Raw genomic sequence first — 21,236 nt, 5'->3', positions numbered from 1 at the left:
GGCCCTGCGGGTCCTCAATGAGTTCTGCAGGGCCTGCAAGACTGAGCTGTTCCACCGGGCCTTTGGGGAGACTAGCCGCTGACGTGTGCCCCTCCCCTCCCTTTACTATAACATCGGGAGACCCTGTTGTCCTCCTCTGAGGGGTGTTGTATGCTGCTAGATGCCATCTGTTATGTTTTGTAAGTTGTTTTAGAATGCTGTATTTTAACAGGGAGTGGTTTTAACATGTATAGTGCCTATTTATTTGTTTAATTGATTAATTGGTTTACTGTGCTCTACTTATATATTCATGTTGTACACCGCCCTGAGCCCACCGGGGGAGGGTGGTATAAAAACTTAATTAATTAATAAACAAATAAATAAACAAACAAAAAATTGGATACTTGGTGTACATAAATTTCAATCAGGAAATAAATTAAGATATCTAGGAATAGCTTTCCAATTTTTCTGCAATAGTCTAAACATATCAAATACTTCAAGCAGAAAGGCGATTTAATACAGTTGGCCTTAAGAAATTTTTTCTATGTTAAAGGTGCTCAGTAAATTCCAGCACTTCTAAAAGCTTATAATGCTTTGGTACTACCACATATTTTATATGGTTCCCAGATTTGGTTTCAGGGTCCAGTAGAACAACTGAAAAAATTGCAATTAACTATTTTTGTAAATTACTGACCCTCCTTTTAGGTATTGCTTCTGATGCAATACGGCTTGAACTTGCCCCTCCCAAAATTTCAACATTGATATGAAATACAGTTATAAATTATAAATACTACCCATCTAGTGGAAAGAATGCTCCTATTTTTGCAGTGTTAGCAATATGGGGGCATTGCTGGTTAAGGTGCCATGGAGTGGTTGAAGGCAAAATGAAACAAGGTATTGTTCACCTGGTGGTTTAATTAAGCGAAGACTTATGTCACATATTCGGAAACTAGTTAAATATGATTGAAAATATATTTTAAAAAAACATCATGAGGAAGTGTTCTTCATTAAATTTGGGTTTTAAACCTGCTGCTAATGCTCTATATATTTATATATATTTGTATATGTTAACAGTCCCTAAATTGAAATGAGCATATATGATATTTACAAACTCCTGCAAATCAAATATTCTGTGACTGTCAAATGAATGTACTTGATTCACTTGTATGTGTCTTTTTGATTGTGCTAAATATGAAGCTGAAAGAAAAGTTTCTAATTGGATAGTTAAATTTGCCCCTTTTCTGGATATTGCGGAATTAAGGTTGTTTTTAAATGGTCTAAATCAAAACTGTGTAGTAGAAGTGGCAAAATTCTGTTTTGCAGTTTGTAGTAAAGGTTTTTAAATGCCTATGGCTGTTAAACTCAAACGATGAGCAGTAAACTAACTTATGTTTTTGTTTTTCTTTAGGAAACAGTTTAGTCACCTTAACCTTCCACCTGTTCAATCTCCATGGACTTATAGAACACTTCCAATTAGATACAATGAAACTCCGCAGATTTTTAGGTAAAAGTCTTCAGTATGTTCACTGTTCTGAAAAGTCCTGATCAGTCCTGCAAGTGTAAAATTTCAATAAGGTCCATTCCAGACAGAAATATTTTAGTGCTGATCTATGGCAGTATCACAATATTCTATGCCTCCACAAAGAATGAGAACTCACAAAATGCCAGTTAAAGTATGCTGCTCCTAGTGAACAGTTGTCGTAGGCATCGATCAGTAGATGCCATGACTTTTTTCGTACAACTATATTCTGCATTGTGTTCTGAGCTGAAATAGATGTTGTCATGTGGGGGAATTCCGTTTTTTGTAGAAGTGAAGTTACTGTGGTATAGATTCCTTGAAAATGAAATCTGACAGTTAAAGTTCTTTCTTAGAAAAAGTCTGGATTCCTGGCAGCAGCTGTGTTGTGCCACTGTCTGAAAAGGCCTTTGTGCTAATTTTGCGCTCAGATCTTTATCAAAAGCATTTGGTGGGTGGGGGGTTCCTGTTGTAAAATAGTTTTATTTTGATGTTGTTTTTTTCAAGCCCCACCTGTTCAAAAGAACTGGGCAACTTTTGATGCTTTTCAGAACAGCTAATTCAAACTTGACTAATAGATTCAAGAGAGTAAAGTTTATTCAGAAGCTGCATTTCTTATTGCCAACTTAGCATTATTTCTCTGTTTATATAAATATGGTTGCAAATGCTTGTATGTATTTTCCTTGAAACAAATCCAGATTTACTGGTGATTAATATGTTCTGTATCTTGCGCCTCCCTGTGTAGTGAAGTGCAGAGGCAACCCTGCTTACAGAACCCTGCTTATAGAAGGGAAAGGCAGTAGGAGCATTAAGAAGTTACATCTTGGCTAAGATATCCTGTTAGAGAAGAAGCAGCAAGCCCTAGACATGTTTGTTTGTGTTAAAAGTTCTGTGTGGATTATCTCTGTAGTATCTCTCTTAATCAGTGTGTAGGAGCCTGTAGCTGATGAAAAGTTTAGTTAAATTATCCAAATGGCATGTTATGGCTTTTGAGCCTTTAAGCTGTCTTGCTTCTTGATTTCATCCTTTGAACTTTACTTTTTAGTATAAACAGTAGTTTCCATTAGCCTCTGTAAATAGTTTTGGAGGCACTGGATTCGTTTGAAGTATTCTTTCAAAGGACTTATGGCTTCAGATCAATGTATAGGTAATAATACCTTGGTGAAGAATTTAATTTGATCCTGTGATGGCTTGATCTAGAATAATACAGCCTTAATTTCTTTTAACTGGATCTGTTGTGTCTGATATGCTGCTCAATCAAAGTGGGGGATGCAGCATGACCCAATTTTACAATGAATATTTTATTGTGGTGATCTTTTTTACATGTTACCAGAAGCATCTTTTGTTTTTGTTAGCTAAAAGCGAACAGTACTTAAGTACAAGCTTAGTAGGTGTTGAGTTCAGTAATGAAAATTGCATCCTTCTCCAGGAATAATAATGTAGAATACTTGGTTTTTATGATTTTGAGCTAGATGGCTGAGGAATTTGATACATTCACATTTAAGGATGTTAGTGTACTCTTGTGATATTGTGTGAAAGCCTGAGTCCTGGTGTTTTTCTCATTCTTTTGACAGAAACAGGCATTTGTGTATGTAACTTGGTTTACGTTAAAGCAGAGAGGCTAATCTTATGCCATTCCTTGATGCTTGATGTTGCTTCAGCTGAATTATTAGTAGGGTTATGTCTGATGTATTGTCAAAGGCTTTCATGGCTGGAATCACTGGGGTGTTGTGGGGTTTCCAGGCTGTATGGCCTCTGAAGATGCCAGCCACAGATACAGGCAAAACGTCAGGAGAAAATGCTGCTGGAACACGGCCATACAGCCTGGAAACCTCACCAACATCCCAAGGTTATGTTTGTTTTCAAGAGAAAGGAACTGTACATTAATGGATAAAATTCTCAGTTAATCTACCATTGATACTAATTTTCTTCATATTTTTTTTAGTAATGGTTCAAGAAGATTACCACAGTCAAAATCCATATCACAATGCAGTTCATGCTGCTGATGTGACTCAGGCCATGCACTGTTATTTAAAGGAACCGAAGGTAACAATTTTCTCTTTATCGCAAACATGTCTGTTTCAAGTAAAGGGCCGATGACAATAGTTCTGTTGGTTCTGAAACTTCCATTTCATGCTAAGTTTTGTTTCAAACATTGTTCAAGCACATGATGTGGAAACTACATTAAATTGTCTGAGGATTGAGGTTCTGTAGGACAGGGATGTTTTTTATTGGACAGTCTTTCTCTGTGTCATAGATTATATATGGCATGGGTGCCTGGTTTTTTTTTTAAATTAATACATTACAAGTTTCACAATAATGATCTCACCTTCCCCATTGTGCTGTAGGGAAATCTCAAATCCTGCAGGCTATTCAGAAATGAAAGTAAAACGATCCATTTGAAGACCAATTTTTCTTGTTTAAAATTCTAACATAGTATTTTGTCATTATTAATAGTGAATATTCATGTAGACATACTTTATATTGCAGCTTTTCAACTCATTAACTCCATGGGATGTTCTGCTCAGTTTAATTGCAGCTGCCACTCATGATTTGGATCACCCAGGTGTTAATCAGCCTTTCCTTATTAAAACGAACCATTATTTAGCAACTTTATACAAGGTAAGAGGAAAACACTCCTCCTTTGTCATGAAGCCATGGGAGTAGCTTTCCTGTTTTGAAAGAGAAGGATTGTACTCCACTGCTTTTCTGTTGGTGGAAGTAGATCTTTTTCCTGCCCCCCCCCCCCCCCCCGAATTTCCCAGTACCATCAAAAAGACAGTCCTTGGGGAGAAGATAATCCTCTCGGACTAAAAGCCATGTGGCAAGATTTCAGTTAATGAAATCACTGACCATAGTGCCCCTTTGTCCTCATCTGTTAGTAGAATGGTGCAGGATAAGACCCATAATTAATATACTGGATTGTTCATGCAAGAAAATAGTGTGTGGCATTAAAAAAAACACTCAGTAACAGTAACATTTTTATCTTTCAGAATACCTCAGTACTGGAAAATCACCACTGGAGATCAGCTGTGGGGCTGTTGAGAGAGTCTGGATTATTTGCACACATGCCCCTAGGAAATAGGTATATGCCAGATTGGCCAAACACAAGCCGATATCATGGTTTTACTTTGAAGTGTAGAATGCATAGATATTTTAGATTAATGAGAGGTGGAAATAGAGGGTATTGAATTTCAAACTATATTCATTGTCAGCTTTGTCTGTTTTTTCTTTTCCTTGATTTTTTCCCCAGGTTTATCATATAAAATATAGCATAGAAATATATACACTCATTTGCATGTACAGTATGTTTAAGGGGTTTAAAGATTTTAAATATTGAAATGTTGAGTTCGGGTTTGTTGTTCCATGAAAGAGAATATTGGGAATGGGAAATATAATTTTATTCATTTTAATCACAAGCTTGGAATCAGGGTAGTGCTGAACTTTCCGCTAAATGATCTATGAATTTTGCACTTTAATTTGAATGTAGATGGTGATGGCTAATTTTCATACTGTTCTTATATCTCCCATTTTCAGGCAACTGATGGAAAGCCAGATAGGAGCATTGATTCTTGCCACAGACATCAGTCGGCAAAATGAATATCTGTCCTTATTTCGCAGTCATTTGGATAAGGGGGACTTATGCTTGGAAGAGGAGAACCATCGCCATCTTATTCTTCAGGTAATTTACTAGAGTAGCAGGACAAAAAAAATCTATTAAAGAACGTAATTTTTTGGTTATCTGTTGCATGCCAGTATTTAGCCACTACACATCCATTTGAAGGCAGCCTGTTTGTGTTCTGTAGTAGTATAGTTTTTGTACAAGCATGATTTTTCAGTACAAAAAAACTAAGGTTTTCCGTTTGTTTACAGAAACGCATGCAACACAGGTGTCAAATGTTTTCCTCATTCTGATCCACCAGTATTTTCTGACCTGACAGGACCATTTTGAGATGCAAGAGGGAATTTGTCTTGAGGCCACCTCAGTCATTTTGTTTTGTTGAAACTGCAAAGAAAAGGCACCAACAATAATGTTTCCTTTTCCAAAAACAGAAAGCTTTGTTCTTGCAACAGAACAAATTACAATTGTTGTCAATCAATTACATGGAATTATTGATTCACAGTTCTTTCAGTTGGATTTTACTGTGGTGTAAATTTGCTTGTGCTACCATTAGCAAATAGTTTGCTTTTAGAATAGGCTTGTCCAATTCCATCACTTGGGAACATCCTAGGACCGTGCCATTTGGTCAACCTGTTTGATCCATGGTGATTTGGCTTGGATTAAATGGAAAAGTGATTGAGTAGTTGTCTGAATTCTCCATCAGAGGCCCAGCTAATGATTTAATATGGTGTGTGTTACTGGAGCTGATTGAATGTTGACATCTTCCTTGGCAGAGGCTAGTCAAGGTGGGACACTGTTCAGGTTGTTCTTCTTACCTGGCAAAGATCACAAATGTTTGTATGGTGTGGGAGAGTTTATTTTTTAATAACTGGTCTTTTAATGGTAGGAAGACTCAGAGTGGAACGCACAAGACCTATAATAGGCTGGACTAATTATTTTATATGTTAAAGTTAAACCTATAGGTTAAAGCTGCTCTGAGCCCTATGGGGGAGAGCGGGGTACAAGTCCAATAAATGAAATAAATGAAAGTTTTCAAATTTAAAAATGTAATTTTCTGGTAATTGCTAATAAATGAAAAGTAAACTGAGATGTTTGATGTATTGTTTCAAATTGTGATCCATAAGAAAGCCAAAATGACCACCCTTTTAATCTTAAAAGTTAATTGCAGTCAACTGGAGTACCTTTAAATAAATGGTCCTGTTTTTATACTTATCCAGTATTGCATTGATGTTTGAGAAACTGACACAGACCTGTTCCAACATGTCTTCTTCCTATATATGTTAGCTATAATCCTGTCCAGTTTCAGTCAGCTTTCTGAAAGTGCCATTGTAGTAAAAGACGGGGAAAAACCCAAACAAGTCTATTTGTTCTTCGTTATTTCAGTTGTTACATAGTTTTAGGATTTTAAAAATAGTTGGCTTTCTGTACTACATTGTGACTTCCAAGAGAGAGATCACCACTTTAGTGAGTGGGAAGAACCAGAAATGAAATTGTTGCAAGTTTATTTAAAGGAGTTAGGTGTAGTCTTCCAAATGACTGCAAGAATAATGAAAACAAAAAAAGCTTCCAGCAAACAGAATCATTATTATGATGGCTGCAAAGCTGCAGTGGGAAGATGTTCAAAATTTTCTTCTTTCAAGATGGCCGGACAACTGGCAGCTCAACCAGAAGTTCAACAAAAGGGTCACAATAATACTGACAGCTGCTGCCATAGACTGCCATAAGTCTTAAATATAAGCACGCAGTGTGTGGTTATGTATGGTTTTTTTTCTTTTGGGAAAATGTTCTGAAAGGCCTTGGTTAAAGTTCTTTCTAGATGTGATAAGGATTGTACGAAATGTGCCTTTTATCTGACGAGTTCTTGTGAGGTCCAATGCTTTTCCTGTCTTTTATTAACACTGTAAATAGCAAAAGTAAGTATGCTACATTATACTTTGCATAGTTTGATTGCACCTTGCATACATTGTGGTACCATTTCATTTGCTAGATGGCTCTGAAATGTGCTGATATTTGCAACCCCTGCCGGACATGGGAACTGAGCAAGCAGTGGAGTGAAAAAGTAACAGAAGAATTTTTTAATCAAGGCAAGTAATGAAAAACCAAGTGATTTTTGCAGTGGAATGTGAAATGAAATTTGGTAAGGACTCTTCCCTGGGATGATAAGTGTACTTGAATTATTTGTAAGAGATGCTAATATACGCATATAATTGCTTTTCCAGATATATATAATACCTCACATCTTTGCATTTTGTACAACACCTGAGATTTCTGCTTACTTTAATTAAGTCTTCCAGGATAAAAAGCTATTTTATTTTAATAAAGGCTTATTTTAACTAAATATATTAAAGCTTCCATCTTAAGCACATTTGCTGGGAAGTAAGCCTGATTCAACTCAGTAGGACTAGCTTTGATGCTTAAAATCATAACCACATGAGTTAATTGCTTTGATGTGCTGGTGGTTTGCTGATTTATGCCCCTAGTACAGTTGAAAAAAGTAAGATTATATACAGTACTGAATGCCTAGGAAATCAGGCTTCTGTACTTCTGCATATTCATAACAATATTTTGAGTGTCATAATTCTGCAGATTCTCCCCCCCCCCACCCTCGGATTATATTGACAATTTGTATGTTTAGTGAAGTAACACTGTACTCCAACCGTCTGTGTTTTAAAAAATGACAACTTTTCAAGGCGATGCTGAATTTGATCTCTGTTAAGAGACTAGGATAAAACTACCCCTTTAAGTAGTGAAAAACCAAATAACCACTTCCTCTTTTATAGGTGTTCCCAGGTTCTGTCCATAAAAATAGCAGGGTGTGGATTCAAATGTTAATAGATGTAGCCCAGCAAAAAATAGAGTTGTTCATCATTGTGTCTTCTGTACAGTCCTGCATGGGGGACTGTGCAGGTGCAGGCTGCAGAGATCTGCCCAGAATGCTTCTAGAAGCTCTCCAGCAGTAGGAGCGCTGTGTCTCTTTCCCTTTGGAGCAGAGAATGGGCTGGTTCCTGCCAAAATGATCGTGTGAAAGGAGGCATGGAGAGCACTCCTTCCTCACTTATCTTCTCTACCGTGGAGAGAAGACCTGCTTCGCTGATTGCTTTTATTTTTACCTCAGGGTTTCTTTTTTCCAATGTGCCACAAAAGTGGTTCAGACTGATGAAAATGAAGAATTCCTCTTCTGTCTTGGTGAGGCTCATGTCTCGGATACAACCCTTCTTGCTGATTTTTACTTTGAAGACCAGACATGAATTGGCTTCGAGGCTTAAGGATGCTTTGTGGAAAAGTCTCTCACTTTGGGGAGGACTTCCTCCACAAAGTCTTTGAAAAAGGCACGTATTCCCTTGGCATCTTCAATTCCTGCAATTCTGTCAGGGCAGTCATCTGATGCAGCTTTACTGAGCACATGAGTAGTTTCGGCGTCTACCTTTAAAAAGGCCAAGAAAAAGGTGAAAAATACCTTCCTGATCAACCTTGTTTCAATTTCTGCATTCGACATACCTGTTAGCCCTTTTCCTGTATTCTCAGCACCTGATTTCAGATTTTTTTTGAGATGCCTATCTAACCTCTGTCTTGGGTTTAAAACCTCCTCTCTTTGTTCGGAGTTTGTCTTCAGTATTGTCACATGGAGCCTCTGGCAACATCTAAGTTGTCATTTTTGTCTTATAAGGTTGCCTTTCTGGTCCCTGTCACCTTGACCAGAAGAGTAGGAACATTATCTGCTCTCTGAGTAGGCTCTCAGTCCACCAATTTCACCCTGATAAAGTGGTCCTGCATCTAAGCATAGAATTTAGACCTGAGGTAATTTCCCATTTCCATATGTTCCAGGGACATTATCCTTCCAGTATTTTTCTCAAATCTCCAGTTCGTAGGTGAACAATCACTCCACACACTTGATATTAGGAGGGCACTCCTTTTTATTTGAATCCGTGTTTGTTTATTTATCTGCTTTAAGTGTCCCAAGAAGGGCAAAGCTGCTTCTTGCCAAATAATTTCTAGTTTGGTGGAGTCTACCATTAGGTTAGCCTATGCTAATGCCAAAGTGGATTGTCCATTTCAAGTTAGGGCTCATTCCACCGGGGCCCAAGCCTTTTAAGTTGTTTTTATTTCCAGGGTCAACCTTCATGACATCTGTAAGGCGGCAACCTGGTCTACCCCATCCGCATTCTTCCTACATTACTCCATTGATGTGGACTCTAGGAGAGATGCAGTTGTTGGGAGTTCAGTATTACAGTCGCTGTTCCATTGACAAACCCTGCACCCGCTTCCATGGTAAATGAGCTTGATGCTCTCCCATGCGAGACTGCACTGAAGACACAACAATGAAAACAAGTTTGCACTTACCTGTAACTGTTGTTCATCTAGTGTCTTCTGTGCAGGCACGCACTCCTCCCCCCCCCCCCCCCCCCCGTCCCTTCTGTGGGCTGCTTTGCCTTCCAATGGTGCTCTGTCACATTGGCAAAGGGAGAACTGAGGGAGGAGCACTGTTCCTGCCTTCATTCACATTCCCATTTGGGCAGGAGACACCAGCCTGTGCTTGGCTCTGGAGGCAAAAGAGGAGAGCGCTCTAGTGCTTGAAACTTCTAGATGTCTTTTGGTGAGATCTCTGCAGCCAGCTTTAGCTTGCACAATCTCCCATGCGTGCCTGCACAGAAGATACTCGATGAATAACATTTACAGGTGAGTTCAACCTTGTTTTCGTTGCCTAGAGAATGAGGGCTTTTAATCTAATTGATACTTGTAAACAGTTTATGGAAAAGCTAACTGGGGAATGTTGGAATTTTTCATACAGACTTTGGTTTTCTAGTAATATTATATGTTTAAAAGTAATAGTTTCAGATACATTAATTTTAGAAATCGTTTTATTAATCAATATTTCTTTGTAGGAGATGTAGAAAAAAAATACCACTTGGGTGTGAGTCCATTATGTGATCGACAGACAGAAACCATCGCCAACATCCAGATTGGTAACTGCAGTTCTATTTGAGAATTTACTAGAATGCTCATAAATTGTGATATGTTCCATTTTACGTGTTTGACATATTTTGGCAGGACTGTTTTTCTTTTGATACTTGTTCTGGAACATCCCATGCATGCATAAAATAATTATTAGTTTTCCCCCACCTATGCAAATGACCTAATGTACACAGAGCATGTTCCATGAGCCACATCACATTGACTGCAACTGAATATCATAGGCAACTGCACACAAATACCAGTTGCCAGATCAAGTGTTCCCATGAAGGCCTTTTGACAGACAGTATTCCAATTTCCAAAGGGGTCAAACAGGGCTGCATCCTGGCCCCTACTCTTTTCAATCTTTTTTTAAGGGACCTCCCCTCTGCTCTCTTAGCAGTGAACAGCCATGCCCCAAAACTGGGTACATCCCATGTATCAATTCTGCTCTATGCAGATGACGCTGTCCTTCTCTCTCGATCCAGAGTTGGCCTCAGACGCTTAATGAAGCGCTGTGTGGATTACTGTGAATCCAACAGACTGACAATTAATTATGAAAAAACCAAGGTTTGGGTCTTCTCTAGGCGCTTTAAGAAGCTCACATGGGCAATGAATAGCACCCAAATTGAACAGGTTAAGTGCTATAAGTACCTCGGCCTTTCATTCTCCTATAACCTTTCATGGGCAACCCATAGGAAGGCCGCTGTCCTTGCTACATCTAACAGTATGTCAGCATTACTACGTTTCTTCTACAGCTGTGGTCATTCCTTTATCCCTCCTGCCCTCAAATTTTTCAATGCCAAAGTTGCCTCAAGATTGCTTTACGGAGTCCCAATTTGGATTCAAGCTATTATCCACTCCTTGAATTCCCTTCAATCCAAATTTTTTCATAAGATAACTGGACTCCCAAATTGCGTGTCCTATGCAGCCCTTTGTCTGGAGTTAGGTCAAAACTCCTTGGAATCAGCCGCTTGGCTGAGGGCTTTTAGATTCTGGCTGCGAATTCATTTTCTCTCGGACTGTAATTCCCTGGTCCACCGTCTGCTCTCTGACACCCATTCCAACCCCTAGTTTTCCATAGTTGAAGAAAAAATGGCTTCTATTGGACTGTCAGTGGATTCACTTTGTCCTACTCAGAAGCTTATAGAAAATTAAAAGGTCAACTATTGGATAGAGAGTTCTCTACCCTAATCACCGCAGCCAAGAAAGCGTGCTCCCCCCTGTATTTTTCTCTCCCATTTGAACAGGGCCACTTGGCACACTGCCTGTATTGTTTTATAAACCCTACTCAAAGGAGAGCCATAATGCTCGCCAGGTTTAATGTTATGCCTTCTGCCTTGTTACATGGCAGATTTAACAAGCAAGGAAAGGCTAAAAGATTGTGCCCGTGTAATGATAGCTCAGTTGAATCTCTGGCCCACCAATTACTACACTGTTTCAGATTCAAGGAAATCAGATCCAAGTATGTGAATCTTACTCCTTTACATTTATCCGAACTCCCCGATTTATTTAGATTGCACTACTTGCTGGACAATCCTGATCCTTCTCTCTGTATGATAGTGGCAGACTTTCTCCTGGAAATTACTAAATGCCAGTAGATTTCCCTCCACTTAACATTTATTTCCTGTACTGTATATGTTTTTTAATCAGTTTTTTTTTACTATTGTTGTACTGTTGACTATGCCGATAAAGGTTGGCTTGCTGGCTTGCTTATCATAGTGTAAAAAAAATTAAATGAAACAAAGGTGGTCAGAAATTTGGCTTATCAAATCTCCAGCGGCTTTCGTAACCTGACATAGAGGGAGGAAAAGGGATCAGGGAACAAGTGCTATAAGATATGCATTTTTAGTTCTAATTGCCTCCCAACCCTGGTATAGAATGCTTGTACACTTTCAAGGTTAGGAAATACATGTCTGTCTTTACTGTTCAGTGTCATTCTACAGCATGGAGATGAGGAGGAGGTAAAACACACACTTGCTAAGGTTCAGGGCAGCTATTCTTGTTGCCCCAAATCTCAGCAGTCAGTAAAAATTTCCTGACTTTTAAATTTCCTGTGTCCTGATTTTTTAAGGGCTTCCAACTTAATTTCCTTTATGCATAAAACAGGAATAGCAGAACTGGAGCTGCTTTTCTCATCTGGCACATATTCTTTTGCATGGAATAGTCAGAGCCAAATAGGATTTACCATGCCAGTTTAGTCTTAATTTGACAGGACAGGTTCATCTTCACAACATTCAGTAAACAGAGAGATTTGTTTACCACAAGTCAAAAATAATATAATATCAGTCTAGTTCAGAGTTCATGGTTCATGGTCGCAGTCCCCCTTCTTTAGCGTGTGTTGCAGTCTCCCCTCTTGCATTTTGTAGTTTGTAGAAAAGGTAGTTTGCTGTGACATATGAACTGGGTAAACAATGCTGCTAACCATAGACTGCCTCAGACTAAAACCAGAGACTCTCTTCAAAGTGTGGGTTTGTATACCAGTTTGAAGGCACATTCTGGTTCATATATTAAGGCCACCTATTACTGCAACCCAGGAAGTACCAGGAAGTAGTTAACATGCATAATGGTGTTGGGGGAAGAAGAGAAGTTCATGAATCTGCAGTTCAGTCTCGATCCCAAACCATTGTTTGACTATGATATTTGTAGCAGTGGTATGTTCATTTTAAACCAAACATCAAGACAGCTGTGTTTGGCTGTAAAATTTCAGTAAAGAAGTCCAATTTAAGTGAATTTTCCTCTTGACCTTACTTCAGGACCACGTGTTATCAGATCTCTAAGGCTGAAACAGCATATTACATGCTGTGATGGATCTAGCAGCAGGCAGAGGCACAAAAGCCAGAATGTAAAGTGTTAAACCTTCACAAAGCCTGAGAGTGTGAGTGACAGGGTGGGAGTAGGCAGAGTTTTGGAAGCACTTCAGACAGGATTCGCGGGGAGCTCAACTCTGAGTTTTGGAGTGCGTAAATGTGTTTAGTGTTTGGGAGAGACCTATGGTTTTGGCAGGAAGAAAGAATATTGGGAGATAGAATCCCTGTCTCTAACCAGGCAAGAAATTTATTTCTAGACTAGCTGTAAAGCCTGCTGTATGGTAGGGAATATAGCAGGCCTAGACAGGCAGGGAGGTAAGGGTGGGTGAGGGCCTGGGCTTGCCTGGGTTGTCCCTGGGGGGTGGGAGAGTGTGGGCAGAGGGATGGGGAGACTGGTTCCAGACTTGGCAGGGCAGCAGGTGGCCATGCGTTGCTGCCCTACCGGGCTCGGCAGTGGGCAGCCATGTGCTGCTGCCCTGCCGGGCCTGGCACTGTCAACCAGTCACCATGCAGGGCTCACTTCCACAGCTGTAAGTGAGTCCTGTGCGCCGAGTGGTTAGGAGTGTGTTATCGAATTATCCCATTCCTTAGCCAGTTATGTATTGGGATAAAGAATTCAAAGCTCAGGTTGTTGGAACAGAGTTAATGAGTCTTCTGGTCAGAACTGAGGGACCTGAAAGGGAAAGAGATTGTGTCAGAAAGGAACTGATTCTTTTGTCAGAAGGGGACTCACCCTGTGTGTGTGAGAGAGATTTCTCATACCTATTTCTATAGTAGGATTTGCTTCAAATGCTGTGAGATAATCCAAAAATTTGAAAATCTGAAGGGGAAAGTGAGTTAAGAAATACTCCTTAATTAACAGGCACCAAAGTTACCACATGAACCTCTGGGTGTAAACTTGATTACATTATGTGAAACATCTTGAAAGTCTGTCATATTCTATAAGCATTAAGAGTTCTGTGACAAACTGATATCTTTTGTAAAAGCCGATTACCATCTTTGAAAATACCTTAATTTCTGTAAATAAAAACTGCCATTTTCTATGCTGACTATTCCGAATCTAATTCTCTGAATTTGATAATAAAATTAATAAATTATCTATAATCTATTTGTTAAGCTTTTAAAAAAATCTCTTGTGTTGTTATCTTAGGTAAAACAGAGTGAGTGAGTAAAGGAAGGGGAATCACCTTAGTGGTTCAGTTAAATTCTTATTTTGAAGTGGAAGAGGGTGGGAAGAGAAACCCCAGCCTCCTCCGGCCACGTTGGGGCAGACAACTGAGCAGGACAACTGTAGAGAAACCCCATAAAGGTTAAAGGTTTCTCACACGCACACACAAAACACGCATAAGCAGTGAGGAAATTAAAATCTTAGGAGATCTGGAGAACATGCATTGCTTTTGCATGTTGGGAGATGGGAGTTTAAAATAGCAGGATTTTCAATCAGTTCTTTATGTTGTATACAGTATAGCTGCTGGAGCTGTGATTTAGAAAAAAAAACTAGTATGAGTAGGGGGAGGCTATTTAACTCTTTCCCTCCTGTGTATTGCTGAAATGTTTGCTCTTCCTCAGTCTGTTGCCACTTTTATTCTCTGTTATTCTCACTTACGGTAATTTCCAGCTAGCAATTTATAGGTGCTTTTAAAATGCAACTGTTTTCTTACTTTTTACTTGCATGTGGTGGGTGTATACTCTCACTAGATAAGATGTATGTGTCTCTAACACTTTACAATTTTATCAACTTCAAGGATTCTTGAAAGGTTTTGTTTGTTGAAGCTTTTAAATGACTGAGTTCTTTCTTCTATTTTAACACTGCTGTTACTTTTGTGCTGCTATTTTTGCTTCATGTTTTTTCCCCTGATTTTACAACTTTGATTATTGAAGCCATTATGTAATAAAAAGGGGCTGTTAAAAATATTTTAGTACAACGCAAATTATTGTACTGATGCTTTCAAACTGAGCTGCTGCTTAGGGTGATTTTTCCTCTGTAATCCAAGCACTGTAATGAAAGTTTAAAATACATACAGCCCCATCCAGAGGCCCCGGTGGCAGTATGCAGTGCTGCTTCGGTGCTGCCCCACTGCCTCCAGGAGGACTTCTCGGCAGTGTGGGGAGGCAGAAAACAAAATAAAGCCTCCCTGCTACTGAAGAGCCCTCCGTTGTGCTCTATGGGGCCATGCTACCCCTAAGGGTGGTTTAAGCCCAAACCCCCTGCACCGGAATTCTGGGGGGCAAAGTCCAGGAGGAAACCAACTAAGGTCGGCTCCACCACTCAGCCTCCCCCAGCCACGTTGGGGCAGGTTTTTGTGCCAGCAAGCCAGGGGCTGAGCGGTAGCTTCCAGGTTGGGTGCTGCAGAGCTGTGTGGCGCTCAGCTGCCTGAGTAAGTTGCCCCTCTGCTGCCAGCACAAAGGTGTACAGAAGGTGATCCCCCTCCCCCCCGGATTGGACTGATTATCTCTTCTTGTTTTTAATTCTAGTTCATTTTCTCTCTCTCCAGGTTTTATGACCTATTTGGTGGAGCCATTGTTTGCAGAATGGGCAAGATTTTCAAACACCAGGCTGTCTCAAACTATGCTTGGGCATTTGGGACTGAATAAAGCTAGCTGGAAGGGCGTGCAAAGACAGCAGTCCAGCAGCGGTGATGATACTGATCCTGCATTTGAAGAAATGGACTCTGATGTAATACCTCAGGAACATCAGCTATCCTGACATCAGGATCTGCTTGACAAACTGCCTCTTGCCCAGTATCTGCAGGACAGGGTTCGGGGATAATATTTTTTTGGTCTGACTGCCAAGGTTTCAGTATAAACAATGCCAGCATTATTTATTTCCAAGTTTTTTCTTTTGATCATTTGAACCCAGTTTTTGGTTACAAGATCTGAACGTAGAGCAATATGCATATACACCTTGGTTGGCTTTTGCATGGAACCTTGAATATGCAAACCAGAGGCATGGTTGAACTTATGGGAAAAAGATAAGATGTCTTGTTACGTGCCACATTTTTGTTTTTAAAGAAGAAGTTTAAAATAAGGCCTTCAGAGTTACCACAGGACACGGATAACCACTCCCTTGGACTTTAGCAACTCCATTCAGTCCTTGTCCAAAATGTGGCAATGTGAAGTGGCCGTTTTTGGCTGCCTCTGACAAGAACTGATGTTTACAAATGTACCTGGAAACTATAGGTTCTAAACTAACGTTTGTGCATGGCTGTGAAGAAACCACTAACTTTAAAACAACAAAAGATCAAATCTGAAACTGCAGCTCATTTTCCTCTCACTAAGAGAAAAGCCTGCCATGTCATAATTTGGCTATGGTTTGGGAAACTGAGAGTTTTAACACAAAGCTCAGCCAAGTTTCAACTCCAGTGTGGAATGGGACCGCAAGATGAACAGGCAGAAAATATTTCTGAATCTTGGGAGGGGAGGCGGGATGGGGTTGAGGAGAGGAAGAGTCCTAATTTGTGTGAAGATCCTGCAGTGAAAACATTGCATGTTGTTTTCGCTATCGACACTTGAACTGCACATGCAAGAAACAAGGTGGAATGACTACGAAACACCAGAAACAGCTCAGGGTATTTGCCAATCTGAAATATGGTGGGATGGGAAGTGTGTCCTTCAGAACAAGGGTACAAATGCCCCTTTCGCTGCAGTGTGCGTGCGTGAGTATGTGAGTGTGAATATTTAGGGGGAGGTGGGTGGGTAGGTGGGGAAGATGGGAAGGAGCTGACAGGCAAGGTTTTTTTATTTATTGTTTTTAGAATGTGACATTTTCATGAGCAGCCACATGGGGGGAGGGGATTAATAGGTTGCTACAGCTGCCTTAAACTATGCACAAAGCTAAGTGACCAAATTTTGTTGTAGATTGAAAAAGTGCATTGTTTACTTATTCCTCCCTCTGCTGAAATGTTACCCTTTGTTGGGTTTTTTGATGTGAAAAGGAGAAATGTTTTTAAGGACAAATTTTAAGGACTAATTTTTAAACTTCAAGCATTCCTTTTTTTGTAATTTGTTTTTTTTACATTGTTTTAAGTACTGTAAGCACAACTGTAATCTATTTTGAGAAACTGGTGCTTTCTTTTTGTTCATTTGTATTTCCCTTGTTCTTACTGTAAAGACTGTTTATTCCATTCTGTTTACAGTTTGCAACAGCCATTTTTGGGAGAGAGCTTCAGAGTAAAGCCATTGGTTAGAGGCTTTGCCATACTCATTTTAATGTGCCTGTTGCTGTTAACCTTTGATTAATAAAAAAACTTTTCACATTATCTTCAGAGTCTAGTTTTAGAGGTTGGTAAATAGTTGAAATAGTTCTCTTTACCAACTCTCTCTGTAGCTCTTTTTGCGGCCTATTTGAAAACATGCCTTCAGAACCAATTTTCATAGGAAAACTTAAAAGGAAGGGGAAGAGGAAGATGTTGAATGGAATGACAACTATTTTCAGTTTCTATTTAGTTTACATTAAATAGTCAAATAGTCATGTTAAACTTACTTAGATTCGAATGCACTGTTCAGGGGTGGGGTGGGGGTGTGTGGAGTGTCAGTGGTTCTTTTTTTAAAATGTGCTTCGTTCCAGTTTTGTGAACTTGACATTTTTCCTCATAAACATCACTGCAGAAAGATGGGTTGATGTAGATTTCCCTTCTGAATTCTGCCAAATGAAGAGAAGAGTATTTGACTCAGTTGAAAGCATAGTGCCAAACGTAGAAATCTGCCTGAAAGAAGGTATTTTGGGCCTGCTCAACTCTGTGAACCTTTATTTTACTCATTCAGGACCATTTGCTTTTTAAAAAGAGTTGGGGCTGGGTTATTAAAGGGAAAAAATGAAGCAGAGCTCATTTGGCTCTTGCAAGGGGAAGAAAGGAGCCCCCCCCCCCCAGTTTTCCATTCTGAAACAATACTATTTCCATCAGAGCAGCAAAAACAGTGCTAGTGGAGAGGCAGGAGCCCTCCCCTAACCAGTTCTGTGTTGTATTTTTAATGGAACAATTTTATGGACTAACAACATTTTTTAAAAACCCTCTTTTTAATAGTGGTTTTCTGCAGCTGTTGTGTGTACCTTCACTTTCAGAGATCCTTAAACAGGGTTTTTTTAAACCTGCCTTTAGTCCAGTTTTTCCTTGACTTTAATTTCTTGCAGTTGCCATGTATTGGGAGTCAAAAGGCTACACAGCCCATTTGTTTATTTTAACAAGATAGTGCGTCAGTGTTTGCAGGAGATGAAGTGCATGGTGTGAAGAGACAGGGTGGTATGTAAATCAATCCTTATTATTGCAGGGAAGTGGCCTGTTCTTTTAGCTTCCTGTGTAGTGTGCAGTTATTCTAATGCATTCCACTGTAGAAAGCTGAGGTTCTCCTTTACCTATTATGCAGAAAGTAGAAACAGAAGATCCACACTCTTGCTGTGGTTACAACTTCATAATTTGAGACTGTGCCTAGAGCAGCTGCAAAAAAAGAGAATACTGTTCAGTCCTAGTGATAGCCACTGAGCTCTGTTTGGCTTGGCAATTCATTTTGCAGTTATTGACGCATTCTGTCTTGTCTTTGTTTGGGGAACATATTAGAAAATAACCTGAGTAGGCTGCTGTAGTTGAAGACCTTACATGTTAAGTTAGTTCAAGGAAGCTGTTTCCAGCTAGCTGAGTTAGAGAAGTTGCAGGCAGGGTGTTGACTTAACATTGCATGGTCTTTAGCATGAAAAAGTGTTGCTCTGAATGACACAGACTTTTAGGTACATAAAGAGATAATGTACCAAGGTAACTTTCAAACTTTGTTTTTGGCGTACTGTCGAAGGCTTTCATGGCCGGATTCAACTGGTTGTGGTGGGTTTTCCAGGCTGTGTGACTGTGGTCTGGTGGATTTTGTTCCAAAGGCCAAGGGCATTCTAAGTTCATGGACAATGGACTCCACCCAAACACAGGATTTGCATTCACCAATACTGCTGCAGGGAATGCAAATGTGAATCACTCCCTGGACTGAAAAACCCCACCTGCAATACTATACTATCAACCACACCTTTGCATAGCATGTTCCACCCAAACACTTACTGAATGATTCCCCACACGGGGACATGACAATTTTATACCCCACTAAAACATTCCCATTCTCACTGGACACAGTGTGTAACAGATTTCCCTCTGTGATAACCTCTGAAGATGCCAACCACAGATGCAGGTGAAACGTTAGGAACAAGATCCACCAGACCACAGCCACACAGCTCGGAAAACCCACCAGAACCAGTTTGTTTTTGGCATTGTTCCTTTCTGTTTAGGCACACTGTGCCTATCAAAGCAGAAGCTATATCCTGTCCCCATCCTTAGGGTTAGTTGCTTACAGCTTTCTGTTTCAGAAGGGCTTAGCCAAGCTAGTCCTGCTTCAGGAATGTTGGAGAACTACAAGTGTGGTGGAAGTGGAGACCAAGTTTCTTAAATCTTCTGCTTTCCCTTGTCATATCCCATGTAGTTTTGTGATTCATTTCTCTGATGTTTTAAAAACAGACCACAGATGTGCCTGTGATTTAAAGGGATTATTTATCTTCTCTTACTAACTTCCAGCTACTAGATCTCCTTTAGAGGTGCCTATAAATTAAACTTCTTCCCTGTGCCGGTTCCCTCTTTAAATCAAAGACTTGACAGCTGCATTTGCTTGTTTTGTTCAAGGAAAAAAAATCACAGAACTACAGAACAATGCAGCCCCACCCTTCGATTGCTTCAGGGACTGTTGTCCTCTGAACTTTGCAAGAGGGCTAGTATTTATCATGGTGCCTTTATATTTTCATCTTTAAAAGTGACTTTTAAGGTATCTTATGGATAGTTACTTTTCTTGGCATGAAGCATGAAATGTGAACACTCAAGTAACGTGCTCTTTGGGGTTTGTTTGAAGTTTGTCCTCTAGAGAAGGGTGGTTGTTTACTGTTGTCCCAGGCTCTGGCTCCTGCTGCTGGAGGTGACTCATCCAGATCAGCCTGCTATTTCCTTAATCTTGAGTTGAAGTCACAGCTGGGTAATTCTACAGAGCTGACCATAGAAGTAACCCAGCTTCTTGGGAATCAGTAACTGGGGGAGCTAATGAGTGATTTTAGTAAGTTTAAGGAGCAGTCCAGGGCACAAGCGAAAGAGAACCCTAGCAACTACAGTGTGGAGACAGTGATCTGTCCGTTCAGTGGTTGTGCATCCTGTGTATTTACATCATTTCTAACCCACCTTTGTCCCAATAAAGACCTGAAGTAGCTTCACATTGTTCTCCTTTTCTCCATTTTCCCCTCACAACTGAGGTCAGACTGAGACTGTGTGACTGGCCTAATGTCACCCAGATCCTACTCCAGTTTTCTAACCACTACACCACACTAGCTCATTTCCACTTTTCCCTCTTCCCAGCAGGCCTTTCTGACCCTGAGAAAGCTTAAGCTTCACTGCCACAAAAGCAGTGTGGAGTAATAGCCAGGAGGCATTGATGGGCTGTAGTGAGGAAAGAGGAAGAGGGCAAAACTACTTTCTTTCATCAGCACAGAGTTCTGAAGGACAGGACTCTGAACCTTTCCGCTGAACCCTCACTGCCACCCAGCAACCGCCATGATTATTATTCCACACAGGTCCCGTGCTTCTGGGTAACAGCTTTCCTGGGACCAGAAGAAGAAAATGGAAGATCCACAACCGTCCATACAGATTGATGGTCTTATTTTATTTATTTTACAATATACGCAGCCTCATACCAGCGTTTACACAGGCAGTTTACACAGTTTACAACATTACTGTAAAACATCACAAACTGACAATTAAAACAATAGAACCACATAAAATTGACCCCTACTCCCCTAAGCCCCCCCCCCCCCCCCAAATCAGCAGTTATGGAGCTGTTTCCAGGAAGGCTAGCCAAATGCCTGGGCAAAAAGCAAGGTTTTTGCCATGCACCCATCAAGCATAGGTGCATGGTGACGCTCTAAGGGGAGACTGTTCCAGAGTTGGGGGCAATCATGGAAAAAGCTTTCCTACATACCCGTGTGCCTCACACCTTGGTGATGGATGGTGCCACCAGGAGTGTCTCCCCCTGTGACCTCAGTGCCTGGGCAGGTATATGCAGGTGCTTTTTCAGGTAGGCAGGGCCCCAAGCTGTTTAGGGCTTTATATGTCAACATCTTGAACTGCTGCCAACACAGTTTCTTGAGGGGCAGTCCTTTATCTCTTGAAACAATATATTGTGCAGGCACAGTGGCAGAAACAATGCCACGGTGCTATACATGAACTTTCTCATTTCTACAACATCCTGTTTCAAGTCAGCACCTGGTCTTTACCCTCTTTAGATTTAAATGACAAAAGCAGTAATGAAGTTGAAAGACCAGCAAGTAATATGTGGATTCAGGCCTGGGTCT

General features: G+C 40.3%; 1 protein-coding gene across 2 annotated transcripts in view; it reads left to right on the top strand.

Moving 5' to 3' along the window:
- The window catches only part of PDE7A (phosphodiesterase 7A), a 65,422-nt gene extending 48,286 nt beyond the window's left edge, over positions 1 to 17,136 (top strand). For both annotated transcript variants that reach the window (XM_048507749.1, XM_048507750.1), the window contains 8 exons: positions 1,388 to 1,483; positions 3,441 to 3,541; positions 3,986 to 4,117; positions 4,489 to 4,580; positions 5,033 to 5,177; positions 7,105 to 7,201; positions 10,001 to 10,081; positions 15,373 to 17,136. In XM_048507749.1, coding sequence (XP_048363706.1) covers positions 1,388 to 1,483; positions 3,441 to 3,541; positions 3,986 to 4,117; positions 4,489 to 4,580; positions 5,033 to 5,177; positions 7,105 to 7,201; positions 10,001 to 10,081; positions 15,373 to 15,584 — 956 coding nt within the window. In that variant the 3' untranslated portion in view covers positions 15,585 to 17,136. The remainder of the gene's footprint in view (positions 1 to 1,387; positions 1,484 to 3,440; positions 3,542 to 3,985; positions 4,118 to 4,488; positions 4,581 to 5,032; positions 5,178 to 7,104; positions 7,202 to 10,000; positions 10,082 to 15,372) is intronic.
- Positions 17,137 to 21,236: the final 4,100 nt, after the last annotated feature.

This window comes from Sphaerodactylus townsendi, linkage group LG09 (assembly GCF_021028975.2).
Source record: "Sphaerodactylus townsendi isolate TG3544 linkage group LG09, MPM_Stown_v2.3, whole genome shotgun sequence".
In the NCBI taxonomy this organism is placed as follows: domain Eukaryota; kingdom Metazoa; phylum Chordata; class Lepidosauria; order Squamata; family Sphaerodactylidae; genus Sphaerodactylus; species Sphaerodactylus townsendi.
The sequence above is the reverse complement of the archived record's forward strand: the minus strand, read 5'-3'. Positions and strand labels throughout refer to the sequence as shown.